The 25,763-nt window shown below is 36.3% G+C and overlaps 1 protein-coding gene across 3 annotated transcripts in view; it reads right to left on the reverse strand.

Moving 5' to 3' along the window:
• The window catches only part of FBN2 (fibrillin 2), a 260,894-nt gene that overhangs the window by 93,144 nt on the left and 141,987 nt on the right, over positions 1 to 25,763 (reverse strand). For 2 of the 3 annotated variants that reach the window (XM_034655954.1, XM_034655956.1), the window contains 6 exons: positions 24,197 to 24,319; positions 16,216 to 16,368; positions 13,343 to 13,396; positions 11,729 to 11,854; positions 6,344 to 6,469; positions 1,639 to 1,758 (listed from right to left, as the gene is read on the reverse strand). In XM_034655954.1, coding sequence (XP_034511845.1) covers positions 1,639 to 1,758; positions 6,344 to 6,469; positions 11,729 to 11,854; positions 13,343 to 13,396; positions 16,216 to 16,368; positions 24,197 to 24,319 — 702 coding nt within the window. Of the gene's footprint in view, positions 1 to 1,638; positions 1,759 to 6,343; positions 6,470 to 11,728; positions 11,855 to 13,342; positions 13,397 to 16,215; positions 16,369 to 18,645; positions 18,799 to 24,196; positions 24,320 to 25,763 lie in introns of all 3 variants that reach the window. The other variant, XM_034655955.1, reaches the window with a different exon arrangement.

Consider the following 25,763-nt stretch of genomic DNA (forward strand, 5'->3'; position numbering starts at 1 on the left):
TAAAAAATTTTGTAGTTTTTTCCTGTGCATGGTGTATGATCTACTTCCTTTTTAAAGCTAGAATTCTGTTTTCAATGAAAAAAAGATAAGATGACGTCTAAAATTTTAAAATATTAATTTCTTTCTGAGCAGCTCTAGGCTGGGATATTCAAATTTGATCACAACCAATAAAAACTCATAACACAATGCTGAGAAAACTACGGCGGTGTTTAGTTGCCCAACATAATGACTTGGGAATAAAAAGCCTTTGTTCTTTTTTCATTAATAAATACAAGGTAAAAGGCCAAAATAATAAGAGCCTTTAGGATGAAGCAAAAACTAAGATACCTTTGATGGCCAAGTGGCATATAGGTTTAATTTTCTAGCACATTAATTGACATTAATTGACAATTAATTGACATTAATTAATGCTGAGTTCATTTCCTTTGCACAGTAAAATGACTCTAACTCATTTGGCAACTGCAGCCTAGCAAAAATATTTCTGCCTCACCTGATCCAACCTCTGCCCTTCCCCCAATGGAATTCTATAAGAAAAAAAGGCCTCAGGCAGATGGCAGTCTATTTCCTAATATGGAGAGCTGAGCAAGGCTCGAATTTCACCAGCTGCATCTCACTGAGAGATGAAGAGCTGGCATTTTCAAAGCGCAGGTTTTCATTGTCAAGTTTGTACCTGGTCATTTCTCTTCCTATAACAAACTGGTCCTCTATCATCCAGCTAAACATTGTTAGCAGCAGACATTATACCAAAAAATGCTATTGTCTTTGGCAAACATGAAACTGAAAATTCATATTGGCTGGATAACAAACAAAAACTGCCAATTTATCTGGTACTGTGCAAAACTAAGATACCTTCCTATTTGGAAACACAGATTGAGTTTACTTTAAAGGTGGATACCAGCTAATCGTATGAACTGTAGTATGCCCGGCTAACGGAGCCACAGACACGAGAGGCAGGACAAGTGACTGGTCCAGTTCTTCCCCTTGCATGTGCTCAATTGCTTCTTACAGTGACAGATCAGACTATCTTATACATTTCCTACCATCATTATCACAAACTGACTTTCAATGTTTTGAGACATATAAAAAGATGTCAGTTTGGAAGCTCTGGAATCTTTCTCCTTAGACAGTTCCAAAAGCAAGAAAGTTCTCTTTTCCTCCTTGGGCCCTACACATTTATGATTGATGGGTGAAATGAAAAAATAATAAATTCCTTCTATTTGTTTAAAGTTTAAAATCCTCAAATTCTTGTCCCATTAACGAGTCCAAACTCTATCACATTTTTGTTCTGAAGCTTGCATATGAAAAGTATGCAGGAGGGATTTGAATGTATTGGTACTTAAGGCATTCTCAGGGTAGTGAACATAAGTGTGTGTGTGGTATGCAAATGTTCATAACTTACAGCATGACACATCCACTCATATGAAAGGAACACTTCTTAGAAGCTAACAAAATTCAAGAGCCTGCCCATTTATGCTATCATGTTTTACTCCTATCTTGACAATGAGAGCAAACAACTAAAGTTAACTCCTAATTACTAGCTTCCTGTGATCATGTTCTGTTTTCATCCACGGTAAGACTTGTGGTCTCGACTTAGGTTGGCAGTGAAACTGATACACCAGCGATGTGCAGGAATCTTACCAATACAGATCAATCCTGTTGAGCTGAGTTTGCTGCCAGGAGAACATTCACAATTGAAAGATCCAAGGTTGTTCCTGCAGGCCCCATTGACACATGGGTTGCTTTCACATTCATTTATATCTACAATCCAGAAGGAAAAGATTCTGTTAGAACTGCCATGTGTTTCTGGAAAATATTATTCCAACAAGCCGTGCTATGCCAGAATGTCTGGTAAACTTGGCTCTTGCAATTTTAATATGGATCTATGAGGCATAAAGTGAATGGGGAATGGAGACATGAATTTTACAGCGTGGATACACACAGACACGACTAGGGGCTCAGTAGGACTACAGGAATCAGCTCAATATTGCGAAAGGGGTTAGTATGTTACTCGTCACTATTTCACTACAACTTTACATAAATTGGATTGATTTGCCTCACAATAAGATATAATTGCCCTGTGGGAAATATGAATTCTGACTACATGGAAAGCAACATATATATTCCCGGGTACAATACGCTGTGCACAAACAAAGGTTGACTGTTTCTGTCATCTGTGGCTCTGGGAGGTTTTAGAAGAAATAAAAAGCCTGTATTAGAGACGATGTATCACAAGGCTGGCTTTCACTCCAAACTCCTGGGTACAAGTCAGGAAATAAGGGATGAAGCTTTAATACTGACTAGAGCATTCTCTGCTAGGCCCCTCTACCTGCCTCTCTCTTCAGCCTGTTCACATTTAGACACATGGTGGGGAGAGTCTGTTAAAGCACAACTGACTGTGGTAAAATAAAAAAGGAGAAAAAACTGTTAATCGCTTAAAACAGACCTTTACTATCATTAAGCTGCTTTGAGTCCTTAATCAAATTAGACCACATAATCTAAACAATTGCTATTGAGGGTCAGAAGTAAACAGAGCACGCCCATGTTCTCAAGTGGTAACTAAAGCCAATCTCAAGCCAACACAATTGGTTTAACAGGAGTTAATTAAAAATAAATACAGGCTTCAGTCCAAGTAATAGAAACAATATCCAAAACTGACTCTCAGTGTAAATTCAACCACTCCACTGAAAGAAGGGATGCACAGATTTCTTTCTGTACTTGGTTAACTATGTGAAACAGGTCAGCATCCCTCAAGACATTTTGTTGCTGCTGAACACAAGGTTTCTGAGCTCACCATGGCACTTTTTTCTAAACACCTCTTTGAATTAAATAACAAATACTATATTGAGGAAAACATGAAAATAACTAAAATGCTGCCATGCTTACTCCTGAACATCTCAAGTCAAATAGAAACCAAACTGGTCTTGAAAAGGCAGGGCTCACTACTGACGGGCAAGTCTGTGGACTTGAAATGCAAATTTAAAAATCAATGTGGGAAACAGGTATATACTTTATTTGCTACTTCAAAATTACTAAAGAAGTACACAGGTACTAATTTAATTCTTGAAGTAGAAATAGAGGAAATACGAATGCATCTCTTTGTTTTTCTTCAGGTTGTTTGTACCAAGAAATCTCTTAAAGGAAAAATACAAGAGCAGGTTTTATAAATACAGCACAGATTTGGAAAGAAAACATCTATTCCAGAGTACTGGAATTCTTTGAGTAAAAACACAATGTAAAAAGGGAATCAGCCAAAAAAAAAAAAAAAAGGAGATAACTAATCTGAGGACAAACTATATATAATTCACCTATTAATTTCATTTGTAAGAACCTCCCCAAAAACAAAATGTCAGTATCATATATTTCCAAATTCCTAATCTAAATTAAGCAGTTATGAACTCCAAAACTATAAACACATGCAATGACAGCTACAAATATCAACTGTCTAATTTTCTTTAAATACAATGTTTTTATGTTACAAATGTCATGGAACCAGGAATTGAAACAGTTCACTGTACATTCCTGGAAATAAACTTCAAAGCACATCTGGTTTACATTTAACTAGTTATGTCACTGGAAACACAATCTAAACCACAGTGCTTGCTGTAAAAATGTTAACTTTCACAGACTCACAGAGCTCAAACAAAAAAAGTAAAAGAAATTTTTTGTTTCTTCAGTCTGAAATATCAGAGGATCTTTATTATTACTATTTATTCTATATTTAAAATAGCCTGTTGAAAACATGAATGACAAGCAAAATTAGTGACTGTAGTAAATATATACAGAGAAAGCTAGAGTCTCCAGTGAATCTGCTAATAATTCCCTACCTAGTCTTTGGAAATTATTTAGAAAGAACAGGAGAAAGAGAAGTGCTTTGGGCAGACACATCTGCTGTATGAATACAATGGCAGAAGTAAGAAGACCCAAGGGAAAAAGAGATTTGTGGCCTTTAAGTCTTTTTTTTTTTTTAACCACTTAATAAAATGCAAATGACTTAGCAGTGGGAAGAAAGTGAGAAATAAGTTATTTGGTTAGGTTTCTCACAATAAATCATTTTTATTTCCACCAATATCATAAGGCTAGAGCCAAAACATTTCTCTGCCATTTCTCTTTTATTTACATAACGTGAACTTCTTTCTTATGAATGATAGATATATATTTCATATTAAAGAAAAGGCTTAGATTTATCAGGAAAAATTATCCCTGGACAAAAATAAAGGGCACTCATTCTAACCAACACTGTTGCCTGATTTGGTACTGATGTCCTTATGTGTATATAATTATCCAATGTTATATTATTAAACATCATTCACTCCTGCTCTTCAATTGTTCCTCTAGGCTGGCGAGTCCCTGCCTTTGATGTATGTTTTGGTATTTGGGATCTTAGTACCCTTCAACTCCATTTTACTTGTTAAAATGGTGGGGATATGCTATAAATGTCACTGACAATTCAGTGTAAAACAGAACTTGGACCCAACCGATTCAAAGACAGTCCAGTTTTCCCCATCATGTGCTTCTCTCACAACAGCACCAAAGGGCATTGTGACTGTGGGCAGGGAAATAAGTTCATCAGCTTCCCAGTTAAACCAAGAAGGTGTCCTAAGGTGCTCGCTTTCAGCGCTTCTTGACATTTAACAGAAGCTTATCCTCAAAAACATAACAGATTAAACTGATAAAGGGCAGTGGGAAGGAAGTGCAGAAAGTCAAGAATAAAGAAAAAAAAATACAACCCTTGAAATCCCTTCTCCCATCCTCCAAAAAAATGTATGGAGGAGCTATGGCTGAATATTTTTTTAAAAAGTATGTGTCTTGGAGCAATTGTGAAGGATGACAGGTGTCAGAGGGGGATGAGAATGGGTGCTAGGAAACATTCTAGATGAGAACATTGGCAAAGCCTGAGCTATGCTGAAAAGACAGCTTTTCTGACAGAAAGATCTTCAAAACTCTTAAGTTTTGAAAAAAACTGCTCAACTATGGAGAAGATGAATCTTCAAGTACTTTAACTAGGACTGAAGTGAGGGCTCTTCTTTGAGGAGCTCCTCCAAAAGGACAGTTATCAGGACTAAGTTTAGAGAAAGTGCATTTTATACTGAGGTTCCCTTATTTTTTTCTTTTTTTCCAGGCTAATTACTGTTTTTCACCGGCCCCCCCTTCAATTCAATCCAAACTTAGAACTGCACTTTGTAATTGTTTCATTGACTTCAGCTGAGTCACTTGTGTCCCGGCATCTTGGTCAAGTCCTAACTTGTTTCTGTTCACAAGAATGCTTTGAAATGAAACAGTAAGATGAAGAGAATGTTAACATCTTTTTGCATCATATTACTATTGCTGCTTTCTTGGCTATGGAGTCACTAAGAAATAAATACTTTTAACAGATAAGGAAAGGTCTATCCAAAACAATTAAAGATGAAATTTTTTTTTTTAATCTGGCAGCAGTATCTGGATTCGAGAATGCCATCAGACACTTGTACGGGCCTACACAGTGAGACTGAAAAACAACAATAGGCAGTAGTGATAAAACAGATTATTTTGGAATACACAGCACTTTGATCAAGAAACAAAAACATAATTGAATGCATGCTGCTTGCTTAGCTGGTATCTCAGTGGAAATAAGGCCTTCTGTCATTAAGTCACTCACATAATGTCCCCTGTACAGAAATGTAGTTAGAAGAAAATAAGGAATTTTTTAAACAGTGAATGTGATATAGAATCCCAAACGATAACTTTTAAATCATCAAGCAGAAAGGACAACTTTCTTTGACTATAAATTTATGTAAGGTGGTCCTTTTTACTCAGGCCCCAAATATTTTCTGGGCCATTCTCTGAGGTATATCAATCATGTCTTAAATAAATTGCTTCAGGGCTGACTTTGCCATTAAGATTCAGATTCCCCAAGGCCAGAGTGAATGTGTCACAGTGGTTTTTAAAAGGGGAAAAGAAAACAAACAAAATCTGACATTTAATTTCAGCAAGAAAAAACACTGGCTCTTTTCGCTTCTTTCCCCCCTGCAAACTTCAGTGTTTGTTGAGATTTTATCGAATGGAACAAAAACTACTGATAGATTTGTAAACTGGGTTAGGTACATGCAATTTCTTTCTTTTTTTTAAAGACTGATTGATTGATTGATTTGAGTAATCTCTACATGCAACGTGGGGCTCAAATTCATGACCCCGAGATCAAGAGTCACATGTTCCACCTATCGAGCTGGCCAGGTGCCCCAGTACATGCTATTTCTATTCAGACAATACTCTGTTTCCTGTCCTGTTTCATCCATGTACTTGATGAACATCTGTGCCTTTCTAGGTACTTGCGACTCACACCTAAGGCGAGGAAGGTGGCTCTTACCTTCACACGTCTCTGTCTCAGTCCTGAACACATACCCGGGGGGGCACGTGCAGCTGTAACTCCCCGGCGTGTTTCTGCACAGGCCATTGTCACAGAGCAGTCTGTTGACCAAGCACTCATCAATGTCTGAAAGCAACCATCGGAAGAGAGGAGATACGCAGAGTGAAATGAACAGCCCAGTGACCAACGAGGTCTTATTTTTGTTTTTTTCCCCTCATCCCCTCCTTCATTTCATCTCTCCTTTTAAAAAATTAATATATTTTTAGTCAAAGTATAGTTGACATACAATATTATATGAATTTCAAGTCTATAACATAGTGATTCAGTATTTATATACATTATGCAATGCTCACCGTGTAAGTGTGGAACCATCTATCCGTCGCCATACAAAGTTTTTACAATATTGACCACAGTCCCTACACTATACTTTTCATCCCCATGACTTACTTATTTTACAACTGGAAGTTGGCACTTCTTAATCCACTTTGCCTATCTCACCCATCCCCCCACCACTCTTGGTCTTTTTGTGCCCAAAGCACAATCCTCGATCTTAAGCAAAATATATTTGGTTTTACTCACATGGAACATTCCTATGTTGGCAGCTACTGTGAAAATGTTTTGAAGTCCCTGGAATGAATATATGTGTGTGTGTGTGTGTGTATGTATATGTGTATATATATCTATACATATATGTGTGTATATGTATTATATATTTGTGTGTATATGTATACACATACACACACATTATATATTTTAAAGCACCAATGAAATATTTCAGAACATTAAACTTACTTGTCCATATATTTATTTATATGTATTAAAAATAACATGATTTTTAAAAACTTTTTTCTGATTAAAACTGTAATAAAAAACACATTAAATAGCAGCTAAACAAAAACTGTTTACTACTCTTTATTCATTATGTTTTTACTTCAGAAATAATTTATTTTTAATGGGAAATTATTTTATATATTCCTTTAGTGGTCTAGAACAGCCTAGAAAATATCATCCATAGCTTAGGTTTAAGAAGCTTACACTGAGTTTTATCTTTTTATCCACATTCATTTTTGCAAATGTAGTTAATAACAGAAAGAAATAAAAACTGCAGTTTGAAGAGAATAGTTCCTTCAACTTACAGTTTTAGTCTTGCAAATAACAAATGTACCTTACACCAAGCAATATGCACAATATATGTTGTGAAAATTTGGAACAGAGATTAGAAAAATATTTGCTATAATTTCATCAGCTCTGATAAATACTATTTTTTGTGTTTTATCTGATTTTTTCCCCTTTGGATGTTATGTTTTTGCTCTAACTCTGAATCTTGATTTTTAAAAACTAACCTTATATTTCAAACATTACCATAAACTTCCTCATGATTGTCTGTTGCATTAAGTGGCTATGTCACAAATTATTTACCCACTAGTCCACGCTGTGGGTTAAAATGTGCCCCTCAAAAAAAGTTATGTTGAAGTCATAATGTGACCTTATTCAGAAACAGGAATGTTTTAGAAGTAATTAAGTTAAAATGAGATCATGAGGGTAAGCCGTAATCCCATATGAGTGCTGTCCATAAAAAAGGGGAAATGATGTGAGACACAGCAGGAAGGTGATGTGAAAATACATAGGGCAAAGATGGACATGTGGTCACAGTGGTGCATTGACAAGCCAAGGAACATCAGGACTGCAGGCAAGCACCAGAGGCTAGAAGAGGGCAGGAGGGGTCCTCCCCCAGAGCCCTCAGAGAGAGCACGGCCCTCGGGACACCTTGATTTTAGACCCTTGCCTTTACAACTGTGAGACGAGAAATTTCTGCTACTTCAAGCAACTCAAATTTTGGTACTTTGTTACGGCAACCCTAGCAAACTAAAACTGAAATTTGGATTCATTTTTATTTTAAAATGTAGTTTTAATTATCAAAATTATGCATATATGTACTTTAAAAAGTAAAGCAGCACCACGAACCGTGTTCAGTGTATAAATGCTCACTGAATCTCCCTGTTTTCAGCAGGGTGCCCGTGTGCTCAACTGCACTTGGGAATTATGCTGGAAGCAACTTTGGTTCTGGTAAATATAAGCTAGCTGGTTTACATATTTTTATGAATTTCAATAATCTTTCTCTGTGAATATTAAAATCTATTATAAGTACATAATATTTAACACAGACTTATACATCTATCTGTATATATGTCTTCAACTCAAGATCATATGAATATATTCAATAATAAAAGCCAGTACCACAAGTGCAGAAAAATGAATTTTTTTCTAATTACAATCATCAAGACTTGGATGTAAGAGTCATCAATGATTAGATGTAACAATTATAACATATGATGGATTAAAAACATTCATTTTATAAAAGTGGACTCAAGTACTCTATAAAAAAGTCTAAATTCTTCACAAATTCTTTAATATATGAACTATGTACTTGAGTTTTTACAAACATTCTCTTATAAATTACAAAAAGAAAAACCGATCTCAGTAATCATGTTTGGATAAATTGTTAGCAACTAGTTGTTTCCTTGTAAGTCAAAGTTTTCTCAACCTATAATACTTTATTTTCTTAACTTACGATTATCCATACTGCCCTGTTAACTCTGAAGTCCATTTCTTAGTGAAAAATTACAGGATTAGGATACATGCAGAAATACAACAGGCCAATAACTGGGTATGCACCCATTCATTTGGGAAAAGAATGATTTAAATACTAAATTATGTCACTGAAACTTTGTTACTGTGTAACCGAATTGGGTGGATTCCAATATTTTTATCTCTTTGTACTAAGAAGGAAATAAGAGAAACTGTCAGAGCTGCAGTTTTACTCACTTATTTGTATTTTGATTTCTCTTATAATCTATGAAATTAAACTATACACAAGGCTCTTATATAAATATAGCAACTTACCAATACAGTTTCTTCCAGAGGCATCTGGTTCATAGCCACTGTTGCAATTACAACGGTAACTACCACGTAAATTTTCACAAATTCCATTGGCACATATATCGGGATCCAAAGCACATTCATTGATATCTGCATTAAACGTTGAAAGCTTAATACTCACAGACATTTTATTATTTGTTGATACATGAAGGCCTAATAAAGATTCAACATATGAAGTGTGTAACTCTTCAAACCCACAATTCGTAGTAAGTTAAAAGAAAAATGAAGGGAACTGGAAGAAATTCAAAGGACTAACCCATGTAATGTGCCGGTATTTATAATAAAATTAATAAAGAAATTTATAGGCTGTTGGCTTAAAATCCAAAGGAAAACTTAACTGGATAGGTATTATAACCATCTAATTAAAAGACAAACATTTACTAGGGTGACCTATATAATTTTATGGTCCCCAAAGGCATAGAATATTTCTATTTTACTATCATTTTTATAGTCAACTAAGTAATATGATACTTGATAAATGTTTCTCATTGTTGATAAGTTGAAATTAATGGAGAGGACTGTCCAAACGTGGATGCTTGAGAACACAATGTTTTACGATAAGCCATGAACCAGACTACTCCGTCAGCCGTGGGCAGTAAGACTCGAGGATGATGTGCTTGTATGAGCAACCTAGTAGTTCCAACAAGTGGCTCTGTAGCGAGACCATATTGAGAGGGGATGAAGAATAGTCACAAAATCAAATTTTGGTCCCTNAGCAATATGCACAATATATGTTGTGAAAATTTGGAACAGAGACTAGAAAAATATTTGCTATAATTTCATCAGCTCTGATAAATACTATTTTTTGTGTTTTATCTGATTTTTTCCCCTTTGGATGTTATGTTTTTGCTCTANCTCTGAATCTTGATTTTTAAAAACTAACCTTATATTTCAAACATTACCATACACTTCCTCATGATTGTCTGTTGCATTAAGTGGCTATATCACAAATTATTTACCCACTAGTCCACGCTGTGGGTTAAAATGTGCCCCTCAAAAAAAAGTTATGTTGAAGTCATAATGTGACCTTATTCAGAAACAGGAATGTTTTAGAAGTAATTAAGTTAAAATGAGATCATGAGGGTAAGCCGTAATCCCATATGAGTGCTGTCCATAAAAAAGGGGAAATGATGTGAGACACAGCAGGAAGGTGATGTGAAAATACATAGGGCAAAGATGGACATGTGGTCACAGTGGTGCATTGACAAGCCAAGGAACATCAGGACTGCAGGCAAGCACCAGAGGCTAGAAGAGGGCAGGAGGGGTCCTCCCCCAGAGCCCTCGGAGAGAGCACGGCCCTCGGGACACCTTGATTTTAGACCCTTGCCTTTACAACTGTGAGACGAGAAATTTCTGCTACTTCAAGCAACTCAAATTTTGGTACTTTGTTACGGCAACCCTAGCAAACTAAAACTGAAATTTGGATTCATTTTTATTTTAAAATGTAGTTTTAATTATCAAAATTATGCATATATGTACTTTAAAAAGTAAAGCAGCACCACGAACCGTGTTCAGTGTATAAATGCTCACTGAATCTCCCTGTTTTCAGCAGGGTGCCCGTGTGCTCAACTGCACTTGGGAATTATGCTGGAAGCAACTTTGGTTCTGGTAAATATAAGCTAGCTGGTTTACATATTTTTATGAATTTCAATAATCTTTCTCTGTGAATATTAAAATCTATTATAAGTACATAATATTTAACACAGACTTATACATCTATCTGTATATATGTCTTCAACTCAAGATCATATGAATATATTCAATAATAAAAGCCAGTACCACAAGTGCAGAAAAATGAATTTTTTTCTAATTACAATCATCAAGACTTGGATGTAAGAGTCATCAATGATTAGATGTAACAATTATAACATATGATGGATTAAAAACATTCATTTTATAAAAGTGGACTCAAGTACTCTATAAAAAAGTCTAAATTCTTCACAAATTCTTTAATATATGAACTATGTACTTGAGTTTTTACAAACATTCTCTTATAAATTACAAAAAGAAAAACCGATCTCAGTAATCATGTTTGGATAAATTGTTAGCAACTAGTTGTTTCCTTGTAAGTCAAAGTTTTCTCAACCTATAATACTTTATTTTCTTAACTTACGATTATCCATACTGCCCTGTTAACTCTGAAGTCCATTTCTTAGTGAAAAATTACAGGATTAGGATACATGCAGAAATACAACAGGCCAATAACTGGGTATGCACCCATTCATTTGGGAAAAGAATGATTTAAATACTAAATTATGTCACTGAAACTTTGTTACTGTGTAACCGAATTGGGTGGATTCCAATATTTTTATCTCTTTGTACTAAGAAGGAAATAAGAGAAACTGTCAGAGCTGCAGTTTTACTCACTTATTTGTATTTTGATTTCTCTTATAATCTATGAAATTAAACTATACACAAGGCTCTTATATAAATATAGCAACTTACCAATACAGTTTCTTCCAGAGGCATCTGGTTCATAGCCACTGTTGCAATTACAACGGTAACTACCACGTAAATTTTCACAAATTCCATTGGCACATATATCGGGATCCAAAGCACATTCATTGATATCTGCATTAAACGTTGAAAGCTTAATACTCACAGACATTTTATTATTTGTTGATACATGAAGGCCTAATAAAGATTCAACATATGAAGTGTGTAACTCTTCAAACCCACAATTCGTAGTAAGTTAAAAGAAAAATGAAGGGAACTGGAAGAAATTCAAAGGACTAACCCATGTAATGTGCCGGTATTTATAATAAAATTAATAAAGAAATTTATAGGCTGTTGGCTTAAAATCCAAAGGAAAACTTAACTGGATAGGTATTATAACCATCTAATTAAAAGACAAACATTTACTAGGGTGACCTATATAATTTTATGGTCCCCAAAGGCATAGAATATTTCTATTTTACTATCATTTTTATAGTCAACTAAGTAATATGATACTTGATAAATGTTTCTCATTGTTGATAAGTTGAAATTAATGGAGAGGACTGTCCAAACGTGGATGCTTGAGAACACAATGTTTTACGATAAGCCATGAACCAGACTACTCCGTCAGCCGTGGGCAGTAAGACTCGAGGATGATGTGCTTGTATGAGCAACCTAGTAGTTCCAACAAGTGGCTCTGTAGCGAGACCATATTGAGAGGGGATGAAGAATAGTCACAAAATCAAATTTTGGTCCCTTGCTCAAATTTTAATCCTAACAATTGTGTTCTGGAATTTGGGAGACCTTAGCATACTCCAGAAATGTCAGAGTTTTCGTTTTTGGGAGAAACAGCCTTGTGAAAGATTATTTATTCTGGTTATTGATGTTCCTCACAAAGATGCAATATTGCTGTCAACTAATCAAAAATCTTCTCAAACACAAAAGGGGAAGAAAATATATGTAAAGTGAAGACTAACAGAACCCTACAGTTTAAAAAAAAACTCAAAAGAAACTATATGTATATGCTATACATACATAAAAGAACATTAAAGTTATAAACACATATTTATTTAATATTCGAGGTTTCACAGTGTAATTTTGTGAATATTGCTAATCTTAAAATAAGAAAATGTCAATGGATTTCACTTCCTTAGTTAAATTTAGAAACATCTCAGTATTCTTAGGCATAAATAAATCTTAACAACTTATTTTTAGGGTAGCAAATTTCAAACATAATCCATATCAAACATCTCTTAAAGATTTTTTTTTAAATCATGTCAGCACCATTATTCAATATTTTTCTTTAAAATGACTCACTTTTTTTTAAACCTAAATACCAACTTAAGTCTCTTCTTAAAGCCACAGTACCCACAAAACTATGGGTGTAGTTTGTTAGGGACATTTTCAACAATATATATCTAACAGATAAATATTTATCTATTATGAAAAATGTGTATCTAGGTACCACTTAATAAGCATAGCTCATAACCACTGTTCTAAGAGATAATTTATCTTACTATTTTATGCTGATATATTTTTAAAAATTAAATACAGTCATATTTATGTTCTCATCATAAAGCTAAAGTTACATAATTACTGCAAGAGTGAGAGTTGAATAGTTACCTCGTCCATCCACAGTGATCCCTACTCCACTACTACAAAGACCATGGAATTCAGCTAGAAGATATAAAAACAAAACAAAACACATAAATTAAAAACTCCAAACTCTGTCTCTCCAAACATGAGTCACTTCCATCACTGCAAAAGTACCATGAAGAAAAATTACTGGCAGTAATTCTTAAAAATGAAAAAATAATTACTATTTTCCAGCACATAATTATTGTAACAATTCCAAAATCACAGATATGCATAAAAAAATAAAAACACTAGTGATTATCACTCTGAATACAGTTAATATACTGATAAATGTTACAAATATTTTCCACATATGGAAACTTCAAAAAAAAATCCAAATTGTATTGTAGAGAATGTTTTTCAATTTCTTTTCTCTCAATAATAAAATTATACTAGACAGTACTTCGTGTAATAGCATTTACCATGTGTCTGGAGTTACTCTCACATTTTACATCTAATAATTTATTTAATCCTACCAATATTACAAACTCGATATATTTGTTATTGAAGTGTATGTGATACACAATGTTACATTAGTTTTAAGTGTCCGACACTGTGACTGGACAATTTGATATGTTCTGTTGTGCTCAACACAAGTGTAGCTCCCATTCCTCACCACACAACACAGTTCCAATACCCTGGCTGTATTCCCAGTGCTGTATCTCTTGTCCCTGTGACTTACTCAGTGCATAGCTGGAAGCCTGTACCTCTCTCCCCCTCACCCATTTGGCCTATCCTTTCACCCCCTCACAACCAGTAGTTTGTTCTCTGTATTTATGGGTCTGCTTCAACTTTTGTTTATTTGTTTGTTTTGGTATGAGATTCCACATATAAGTGAAATCATATGGTATTTGTCTTTGACTTATTTCACTTAGCATCATACCCTCTAGGTGCATCCTAGCTATTGCAGATGGCAAGACTGCATTCTTTTTCATAGCTGAGTAATATTCACAAACTAGATACCATTAGTTCACCACTGACACCTGAGAAAATTGGGACAGAGATGGAAGTGACTTGCCCTGATCAAAGGGGGTTAAGCGGGGAACAGGCTTGGATCCTCTGCCTGTGTCATATACATTTCGTGTTAATATCCCATTTAAATATAGACTGTTTGATATTTTTTTCTCAGTTACCTGGATACACCATCTTTATTCAAGCAACACTTTAATGATGAAATCAGGTCTGTCCATCTTTTAGCAATTACAATGAATAATACAAAATTCAATTTTATCACTAGGTTAATCTCTTGGAAGTAAAACTGCTCAGAATTTATGCCTCTTTTTAAGGCTTCTGCTAGTTTTCCTCTCCCTACATGTCCCAGGTTAGCTTTCTATCAGCAGTATGAGAGAGTACCCATATGGGCAAAAGCAATCATCTATACTTCACCAATCTAATAAACAAAAATGATGTCTTATTTTAACTTTCTTCTAATTTTAGCACATTCTTTCATGTGGTTCTCTACCATTTGCATTTGTACTTTGTGAAATCTTGTTTGTGCACATTGCTGTTTTTTCTATAGATGATTTCAACTTTCCTTACTGATTAATGCAAATTCCTTATAAATTAAGGAACACATTTTTCCAATTTAAATGTGTATTTCAGTGTTTGGTTTCTGCTCTGAAAGTCCTTTATTATTACAAAATAACAAAAAGTTAATATGCTCTATCTATAAGAGATTATTTTGTTAAGGTCTAGTACAGGGAGCTAACTTTGTATTTTTTCTAATATTTATCAACAATATTCATTACTTATTTCAATCTTTCCTCACTGACCTAAATGGCATCTTTACTGTACCCAGCATTCCCATTTAAAGTCACATCTATTTCTAGATTCCAGGTTTTATTAATTCACTCATCTTTTTATCTAGTCTTTGTACTTCTTTTGTAATATGCATAATTAACTTCAATATTTTTAGGGCAAGATTTCCTACATAAACTCTTTTTTTTTTTTAATGTCATGGTCAGTTCTTTCTAGAAGAACTCAGACGCTTTGCTGAGATTTGAATAATCCACTTTCGATTTTCAACAGAATTACAAGCCATTTCCCTTTGCTAGACTGCATTTCTTCAACCCTCTACCTGGAATGTTCTTATTCCTTTTTTCAAGAGCAAATGAGAGACTCCCACCTCCACCCTCAACCCCGTGAAACCTCCCCAAGTTTCCCCAGACCACTTACTGCTCCTTCCTCTATGCTCTCCCAGATCTCTCTCTCTGTCCTTAAGGACTAACCATACTTAACTGTAGTTTAAATGTTTGCCTGTCTATGCTCGCAACTATTCCCAACTTTAAAGAAAAAAAGAGATTGTGTTTATTTTTGAATCCCTACTGTACTTACACAAATTCAGTACAGATTTTGTAAAAATGTGAATAACCAAGAGTCACAGAATAGTCAAAGAATTAGACCATGCAATATGCTTGTATTTGTAAATAAATTAGTAAAAATATTTATTACTTGCTGGAACTACTGACAGACTGCAGCCTAAGACCATGCTGTGGCAAGATGAAAAATAAATAAAATCAGGCTCTTGCGAATTTATTATAAACTTGAAAGTAACAAGTGGCTTTTATGCTATTCATCTTCACAATGACACAAAAGACTAAAAACAGTGAGGCTAAGGTATCCACATAAGAAATCTGTTGTAACAATCCTAATTAGGTCAGCAAATACGTTCTTCTCTTCCCTGTGTGTACTCTGCTCAGAGATCATAGGTAAATACAGGCCAAATCTCATTATATGCCTCAAATACTGACACAGATTTGGAATTCTTCAACTGAAAACGGAGCCGATGTACTCTTTGGCCAAATATCTTATGTTACCTTTCCAGATTCTTTACCAGATGTGAAACTGGCAAATGCGACTACCTGAATTTTTAGCAGGGCAGGGCTGGCAGGGTTCTCCAAAACCGTAGTCGGGATTGGCACAGCAGCATTCAGACTTGGTCACTGCACCGGGGAAAGGACGGACACACACTCCCTTCTTGATGCCACCATAGCACGTACTGCGCATGTGAGTATCTAAAGGGAGGTAGGAGAACAATGATTTGAGATGCAATTAGAGAGAAAGAGATTTCGAAACCGAGGGATTCTTTCAACTTCAGTGGCTACTAGATGGGAAGCTTCTAGAGGGCTCCTGACACTTTTCTTTTTCTTTTATCCTTAGCATATAACAGTGCTCAGAAATTAACAAATGTGTGTTGNTGTATTTATGGGTCTGCTTCAACTTTTGTTTATTTGTTTGTTTTGGTATGAGATTCCACATATAAGTGAAATCATATGGTATTTGTCTTTGACTTATTTCACTTAGCATCATACCCTCTAGGTGCATCCTAGCTGTTGCAGATGGCAAGACTGCATTCTTTTTCATAGCTGAGTAATATTCACAAACTAGATACCATTAGTTCACCACTGACACCTGAGAAAATTGGGACAGAGATGGAAGTGACTTGCCCTGATCAAAGGGGGTTAAGCGGGGAACAGGCTTGGATCCTCTGCCTGTGTCATATACATTTCGTGTTAATATCCCATTTAAATATAGACTGTTTGATATTTTTTTCTCAGTTACCTGGATACACCATCTTTATTCAAGCAACACTTTAATGATGAAATCAGGTCTGTCCATCTTTTAGCAATTACAATGAATAATACAAAATTCAATTTTATCACTAGGTTAATCTCTTGGAAGTAAAACTGCTCAGAATTTATGCCTCTTTTTAAGGCTTCTGCTAGTTTTCCTCTCCCTACATGTCCCAGGTTAGCTTTCTATCAGCAGTATGAGCGAGTACCCATATGGGCAAAAGCAATCATCTATACTTCACCAATCTAATAAACAAAAATGATGTCTTATTTTAACTTTCTTCTAATTTTAGCACATTCTTTCATGTGGTTCTCTACCATTTGCATTTGTACTTTGTGAAATCTTGTTTGTGCACATTGCTGTTTTTTCTATAGATGATTTCAACTTTCCTTACTGATTAATGCAAATTCCTTATAAATTAAGGAACACATTTTTCCAATTTAAATGTGTATTTCAGTGTTTGGTTTCTGCTCTGAAAGTCCTTTATTATTACAAAATAACAAAAAGTTAATATGCTCTATCTATAAGAGATTATTTTGTTAAGGTCTAGTGCAGGGAGCTAACTTTGTATTTTTTCTAATATTTATCAACAATATTCATTACTTATTTCAATCTTTCCTCACTGACCTAAATGGCATCTTTACTGTACCCAGCATTCCCATTTAAAGTCACATCTGTTTCCAGATTCCAGGTTTTATTAATTCACTCATCTTTTTATCTAGTCTTTGTACTTCTTTTGTAATATGCATAATTAACTTCAATATTTTTAGGGCAAGATTTCCTACATAAACTCTTTTTTTTTTTTTAAATGTCATGGTCAGTTCTTTCTAGAAGAACTCAGACGCTTTGCTGAGATTTGAATAATCCACTTTCGATTTTCAACAGAATTACAAGCCATTTCCCTTTGCTAGACTGCATTTCTTCAACCCTCTACCTGGAATGTTCTTATTCCTTTTTTCAAGAGCAAATGAGAGACTCCCACCTCCACCCTCAACCCCGTGAAACCTCCCCAAGTTTCCCCAGACCACTTACTGCTCCTTCCTCTATGCTCTCCCAGATCTCTCTCTCTGTCCTTAAGGACTAACCATACTTAACTGTAGTTTATATGTTTGCCTGTCTATGCTCGCAACTATTCCCAACTTTAAAGAAAAAAAGAGATTGTGTTTATTTTTGAATCCCTACTGTACTTACACAAATTCAGTACAGATTTTGTAAAAATGTGAATAACCAAGGGTCACAGAATAGTCAAAGAATTAGACCATGCAATATGCTTGTATTTGTAAATAAATTAGTAAAAATATTTATTACTTGCTGGAACTACTGACAGACTGCAGCCTAAGACCATGCTGTGGCAAGATGAAAAATAAATAAAATCAGGCTCTTGCGAATTTATTATAAACTTGAAAGTAACAAGTGGCTTTTATGCTATTCATCTTCACAATGACACAAAAGACTAAAAACAGTGAGGCTAAGGTATCCACATAAGAAATCTGTTGTAACAATCCTAATTAGGTTAGCAAATACGTTCTTCTCTTCCCTGTGTGTACTCTGCTCAGAGATCATAGGTAAATACAGGCCAAATCTCATTATATGCCTCAAATACTGATACAGATTTGGAATTCTTCAACTGAAAACGGAGCCGATGTACTCTTTGGCCAAATATCTTATGTTACCTTTCCAGATTCTTTACCAGATGTGAAACTGGCAAATGCGACTACCTGAATTTTTAGCAGGGCAGGGCTGGCAGGGTTCTCCAAAACCGTAGTCGGGATTGGCACAGCAGCATTCAGACTTGGTCACTGCACCGGGGAAAGGACGGACACACACTCCCTTCTTGATCCCACCATAGCACGTACTGCGCATGTGAGTATCTAAAGGGAGGTAGGAGAACAATGATTTGAGATGCAATTAGAGAAAGATTTCGAAACCGAGGGATTCTTTTAACTTCAGTGGCTACTAGATGGGAAGCTTCTAGAGGGCTCCTGACACTTTTCTTTTTCTTTTATCCTTAGCATNGAAAGAGATTTCGAAACCGAGGGATTCTTTCAACTTCAGTGGCTACTAGATGGGAAGCTTCTAGAGGGCTCCTGACACTTTTCTTTTTCTTTTATCCTTAGCATATAACAGTGCTCAGAAATTAACAAATGTGTGTTGTTGACAATTCTTTTTTTTTTTTCTTTCTTTTTCTCCACGACGTTTTATGCACTGCACAAGCATTCGTTATTACAGTTACCCTCCAGGCCTGCTGACAATTCTTTTTATTTTCTTTCTTTTTCTCCACGACGTTTTATGCACTGCACAAGCATTCGTTATTACAGTTACCCTCCAGGCCTTTTGCAAAAGCAGGTATAACGCCACCATTATAAACATCACTTTAAGCTCTAATCACTGGCTACCCTATACTCAAAATGACACACGTTATTTCTATTTTGAAAGTTCTCAGGAACAATGAAGTGCAGTGAAGTAAACAACCTTGAGAGGACACTGCTTGGTCGTGAAGTTTCTTACTTCAACTTTCTGAGTTAGAAGGCCTTTCTTGTCAACCCCCAGTTGACTACCGTGAGCTATGTTTTAATCCCAGACTCTCAAAACACCCAGTTATAAAAATAACAGTCACTGGTATGCAGCCTAAGCATTGTGTTAGTTGCATTGCAGACATCATCTTGTTGAACATTCTGATCGACAACTCCGTAGGACGGTGATCATTATCCGCATTTTAGAGATGAGGAAGGCAAAGTACAGGGGATTCCTTAAGTAGCTCCAAGTCCTAGGCTACCCACTGCCCAAGCTGGAGCTCATACTGGGGCTGTGTGACTTCCGAAGCTCTTCCTCTTCCCGCCATGTCATGCTATGTCCCAAAGGAGCATATCCTGCTTGGGCTCTCGTTCTGAATTCTCATAAAATATGCTACAACTTTATGAGACAGTAAATGGTGAACTATAAAAAACACAGATCATTAGAGAGGTCAGAGAAGCAGCATAGCTTTTAAACACTACACTGACAAAGTTATTCACGACTTGTTGGAAATAATTTGATCTACTTACCACACAGAGTAACCCACTGAGTCACCTACTGCTTTCTTATGATCTGGTGATGTTTGTCATTAAAACAGTGAGATTCATAGCTGCACTAGATGATGAGATGTGTGAATGCTCACATGGAAGAGGACATGAGATTTACCACAACAACTCCTACAGAGAGGACATGTTGTCCCCTTCTGCTTCTGCTGAGACGGAGTTGAGCAAAGTCAGCACGGAGCTACATTTAAGAGTAGGACTTGACTCAAAGACAAATATGCACAATAGAACATAGTTTGATTTACAGTATGATTTTTGTGAGTTCTTAGGACAACATCTATTATCTTGAAAGGCATCACAGAATGGTTAAATTTATTTCTGCATATATGTTGAGAAGATAAACCTCACAGAATTTCTAGAAGCAAGCTGATAAAAAGCCGATGGCACTCACTGGAAGAGTACTACTGCTCTGCGTTACAGATTGTCTAAATTGTTCAGAATACGCAACACCGGAAAAACAAAGTAACATAACATATGTGTAGGTTCCGGGGACATGAATTGTCCTGGGTTCTGGTCCCTGTGGGATGGACCTTACTTAAAATATTTAACACTTGCCTTATCCACTAAATAAGGACAGAGTTTACATAATAAATGAAAGTTGTTTGTTAAGCACTAAGCACAGTGTGTAAGACACACAGGAAATACTAAAAAAACATGGTGACTACCTTATTTCTCTCTTCTATTTTTAATGAGGACAGTCAACCTTTTCCTGCTAAAAGGTACCAGACTGGAACCCTAGTTTATTATAACTAAAACACTGCTCACAGGTGAACAGGGTAAGAGGCACTGAAAGCACCATCACATAAATGTTTTGGTGGGGGCATGGACTGAAATGCTGCTGAGCTGTGTATTTTCTACGTTTTCCGATTCCTCCATGACTCTTCTTACTTAAAAAATAGAATTTTTTAAAAGGATTTTCTCAGATTCTACACACCACTGGTAAAGTCTGTATGGCTGCAAAACGTTAATTTCATTTTATTCTTCTTTGGTGTCAACTTTTTTTTTAATGCTTCAAGTAGCAACTCTAAGACNTAGCAACTCTATATGCTCTAGATGGGATGCTGCTATTCTAATTTAATAAAATAGTAATAACTGTAAGAGCTAACTTATTGGGCATGTGTTAAATGCCAGACACCATTCAAAGCTTTATACAAATAAATCTAATAATGAGGCAAGGAGGTACAGAGAGGTAATGTAGCTTGGCTAAGGCCACAGAGCTAGTAAGGATCACAATTAGGATAAAGAAAATTTATCTTTTAGCTAACAGAATGTCAAACAGTGTTGATAAAGATGTTGAAATACTCCTAAGCTAATGTTAGAGGATGTTAAAAAGGAAACTTAAGCTGAAATCCCAAGATGCTAAATATCAAATAACGAGGTGAATTTTGAGACTACATACTGAAGGCAGTGGATACGGAAAATGACTTGCCAGGTCTCGAAAACCCTCCAAATTAAGAGAGGATTTTTTGAGGAGTAATTCTTTGGCAAGAGCTGGATTATGAGTTTGGGGTGCTTCCATCCTCACCACTGTTCCAAAGAGATGAACTTCACAGGAAGCAGGTTACAAGCTTTGCGCCCAGCAGCTCTGCCTGGGTCACCTATAGGCAAAAGTGAGTGGCTGCTATTCCTACTGAAGAGGCAAGTGACATCTACCTCTATTCGTAAGGGTAACAGGGCAAGGACGGCATGTCATTTGGATTAGATGTGGGCTATATAAAGAGAGGGTCCTAAAACAATGGCATGGAGGGATGATGGGACAGCATCAGGCAGAGCCTATCTGGACTGCTAAAGACCAGAGAGAGGGTGAGGAGGGCCCCCAGGAGAAGAAGGCGTGTCTGCATCTCAGGAAGGGCAGCTGAATGCTTCTGGAGGAACCATGAAAGGAAGGGGTGCTTTAAACATTGGGGAAGCCCAGAAACCTTGAAGCTATCCTAGGATGGTCACCAGTACGTCTGCCTTCTCACCTCTCCTCCTGCTCTTTGACCCTTGTGGAGTCAGAAAACATCCTGCTCAAGAATGTCTGAGGTTGTGACAGAAGTTGTAACTTCAAGTCAGGTTCAGAATATTACTATATGGTACCAGGCATTCTAGTTTCTAAATTTAGATTGTTTTCGTTACATGAAGCTGTCACATAAACTTAAGAATAGTAAAGTTATAGGGTTGCCTGAGTTTTCTTCCTCACTTATTGGGTAAATGGCTTCAACTGAACAATTTTAAAGATACATTTTAAAAGGATGGGAGAGACCAACACATAGTTGCCTTTTGTTTATGTCCTGCCTATAACTCATGCTTCTTCAACATACTAGTTAAAACAGTTTAATTTTCTGAAAATAAAAACCCATATCTCAGTGTCTAAGGAAACTAAGACAAATATACAAAAGGGAAATCTAAGATTGAAGTGCTAGGGATTAATTTCTAACTTCAACAATCAATGAATCTCAAAAGTGTCACCAAAGGCAGAAGAGATGAAGAAAAAACACCTGTTATGGAAACAGCAATATATATAATTAGACACAGAAAAAATAGTATTTTTATTTTGAAAAGTTTAATTGACCACTATTTTGAAAACCTGGAGGCTTTGCAACAATGTATTATAACTTTTCCATATATGGAAGAGAGAATGAAGATTTGTGTTTGATACACTGTATTCCTCATAACTTCTCATATGTTGGTTGCTTAAAAGGAAAAATAATTTCTTCCTCCAAAACTGGTTTTGTACTCATCATAGATTTCAACAGAATCATTTAGGTAAAGGTAAGGGGCAAGTAAGTATATTAAAGCAAGTGAAAATACTTGAGCTCTGGGAAGCAGGAAGGAGTGACATTCTTCTGGATGCTGTATTTAAAATACCCCTGAAGTGCTGACAATCTTGTAAGCTGAAATAAATCCTAGGTTGGAGACAGTGGATGAATTTAAGTGGACAGATTATTTCCATCTGCTTTTGCTTCCTTCTCCGCTCCCCTCCACCCCCGCTTTGGGATGCAAATGTTTTGATTCCCATAGGGAAGACTAAAGTATTATCACCTACGTTTAAGAAAGAACTTCATTTCTCTCATTTATACTCTTAAACCAAGGAGTATGTCTGTCTTTTACCGAGTCACCTGAGAAATAGAGGGTGCATAATGGCTAACGCACCCTGGGGGTCTTATGAAAGCCCTCTGGAGAGAAAACTGCATTAAGGGTATTTTTACAAGTAATTCATTCCACTGTTATCATTAGGACATATGGTTGGGTTCTGAAACGCCAATGACATTTTTGATTTGCCTGCTCCTTTAAAGCTGATGCTTGCTAACCCGGATTTGCATGGAACCCATTTGGCAAAAGTACCCTTGTAAAAATAGCAAAGTAATTTGGAATGGTTTAGAATAAAACATATATTCTCTCTCATACTTTCCCCTTTTTTCCATAGTTAGCTGCACAGTGATGAGAAAAAACTATGTGAAAACATTTCTACCTTTTGATATAAGTCCAAGTTCTACAGAAGTTATTTACATTTTGAGTGTTTGAGTAAAAACAGGGTTTATTTAAATATAACCATAATCCCCATTTCATACCATATTTGTTATAAATTACAAAATCTAAAGCCATTGTACTTAGAGACTCAGTTGGCTAACACTGTCAAGGATCCTGATTTAAGGGTGATTTTCTTTTTCTTCTGCAGCTTTTTTGACTTGCATCTCATCAGAGCTTTCTGCTAGGAGCTTGCTGGGCTCCCTGTACATTTTTTAAAAACCATTTTACCAAGGTATAATTCACATACCTAAGAATTCACCTGATTAAAGAATACAATTCGATAGTTTTGTTGTTGCTGTTGTGTTTTGTTTTTTAAGTATATTCAAAGATACACATAACCATCACTAAAAATGATTTTAGGACATTTCACCACCTCAAAAATGCCTTTAGGGGCTACCCCCTTATCCAGCACCCCTACCCTCTCTGCTCTAAGCATCACTAATCTGCTTTGTCTCTATAGATCTGTCTCCTTTGGACATTTCATATGAATGGAATCATACACGATCTGGGCTTTTGTGAGAGCTCCTTTCACTCAGCATGTTTTCAAGGCTCATTCATATTTGCACATTTGTCAATACTTCTTCCTTTTTATGACTGAATACTTCTCCACTGTACAGTTATATCTTTGTTTTTCAAAGACCATTTGGACACTGGGGCCATTACAGAATGGTTCACTTACCAACACACACGCGTCCGTCCACACCCACAGCCAGGCCTGGGGGACAGTCACAGCGGAAGGACCCTTCGTTGTTGATGCAGTGTCCATTCATGCAGATTCCTGGGGTCTGGCATTCATCAACATCTGCCCAGAGGGAAGCACAACCCAGGCCATTACTGGGTAAATTTAACCTTATTACAGAGTTTACCAGTTGTCACCCTTCTAGACTGTCAACCTTTTGTTTTCCATTTTATAGTTTGTGGAAGGACACATAGATGTGATAATAAATCTTATATCTAAATGCAGCTCTTTTTTTTTTTTTAAAGATTTTATTTATTTATTTGAGAGAGAAGGACAGCGAAAGAGTGCACGAGCAGAGCAGAGGGAGAAGGAGAAGCAGACTACCTGCCAAGCAGGGAGCGTGATGCAGGGCTTGATCGATCCCAGGACCTGGGATCATGACCTGAGCTGAAGGCAGACGCTTAACCAACTGAGCCACCCAGGTGCCCCAATGCAACTCTTTCAAACACATTTTCAGAAAGACTGACTGAAAGTTGCCTCACTTTACCCATTAGGGAAAAAAAGAGCCTCACACACTCATTTTTCATTATTTATCTGCCAATTCTGTTAAATACTAAATGATATTTAATTCAAGTTAACTAAATGAAACAAATTCTAAAACTAAGGTAATTGTTTGTAATTACCTTTTATTTACACATACATAACATTCAAGCTAAAGAGAGATGCTGTTTTAATATTAAGTTGATCAATTCATAACAACAAACTATGGGACCACCTCTCTTTTTAAAGATTTATTCATTTATTTTATTTTATTTTATTTATTTTTTTTTAAAGATTTTATTTATTTATTCGACAGAGATAGAGACAGCCAGCGAGAGAGGGAACACAAGCAGGGGGAGTGGGAGAGGAAGAAGCAGGCTCATAGCAGAGGAGCCTGATGTGGGGCTCGATCCCGGAACGCCGGGATCACGCCCTGAGCCGAAGGCAGACGCTTAACCGCTGTGCCACCCAGGCGCCCCTCATTTATTTTAGAGAGAGAGTGAGCATGGGGCTGGGGGGAGAGGGGCGNACGCCCTGAGCCGAAGGCAGATGCTTAACCGCTGTGCCACCCAGGCGCCCCTCATTTATTTTAGAGAGAGAGTGAGCACGGGGCTGGGGGGAGAGGGGCAGAAGAAGAGGGAGAGAGGATCGCAAACAGACTTCCCACCGAGTGCAGGGCCTGACGTGGGGCTCAATCCTATGACCCTGAGATCGTGACCTTAGCCAAAATCGAGACTGAGGTGCTCAACTGACTGAACCACCTAGGCGCCCCATGGGCATCTCTCCTAATTTTTAATCTGCTCGAGTTTTTCAAATGTTACCCAACAATAAATGGCTTCCCTGTAAGATGAAACCGCCTTCAAAACACAGGGCCACCAAACCATGAGCATTTTAAGATTTGCAGATTACAATATCTGTAGTAAGGAAGTAAATAAAAAAAAAAAATCAAGGCAGCAGAAACTGTTGTGGTCATATTTATATGTGTATAGAAGTTTTTTAGGAAATGCTAAAATAAAGTTACATGCTG

This window comes from Ailuropoda melanoleuca, chromosome 3, assembly GCF_002007445.2.
Source record: "Ailuropoda melanoleuca isolate Jingjing chromosome 3, ASM200744v2, whole genome shotgun sequence".
Classification (NCBI taxonomy): Eukaryota; Metazoa; Chordata; class Mammalia; order Carnivora; family Ursidae; genus Ailuropoda; species Ailuropoda melanoleuca.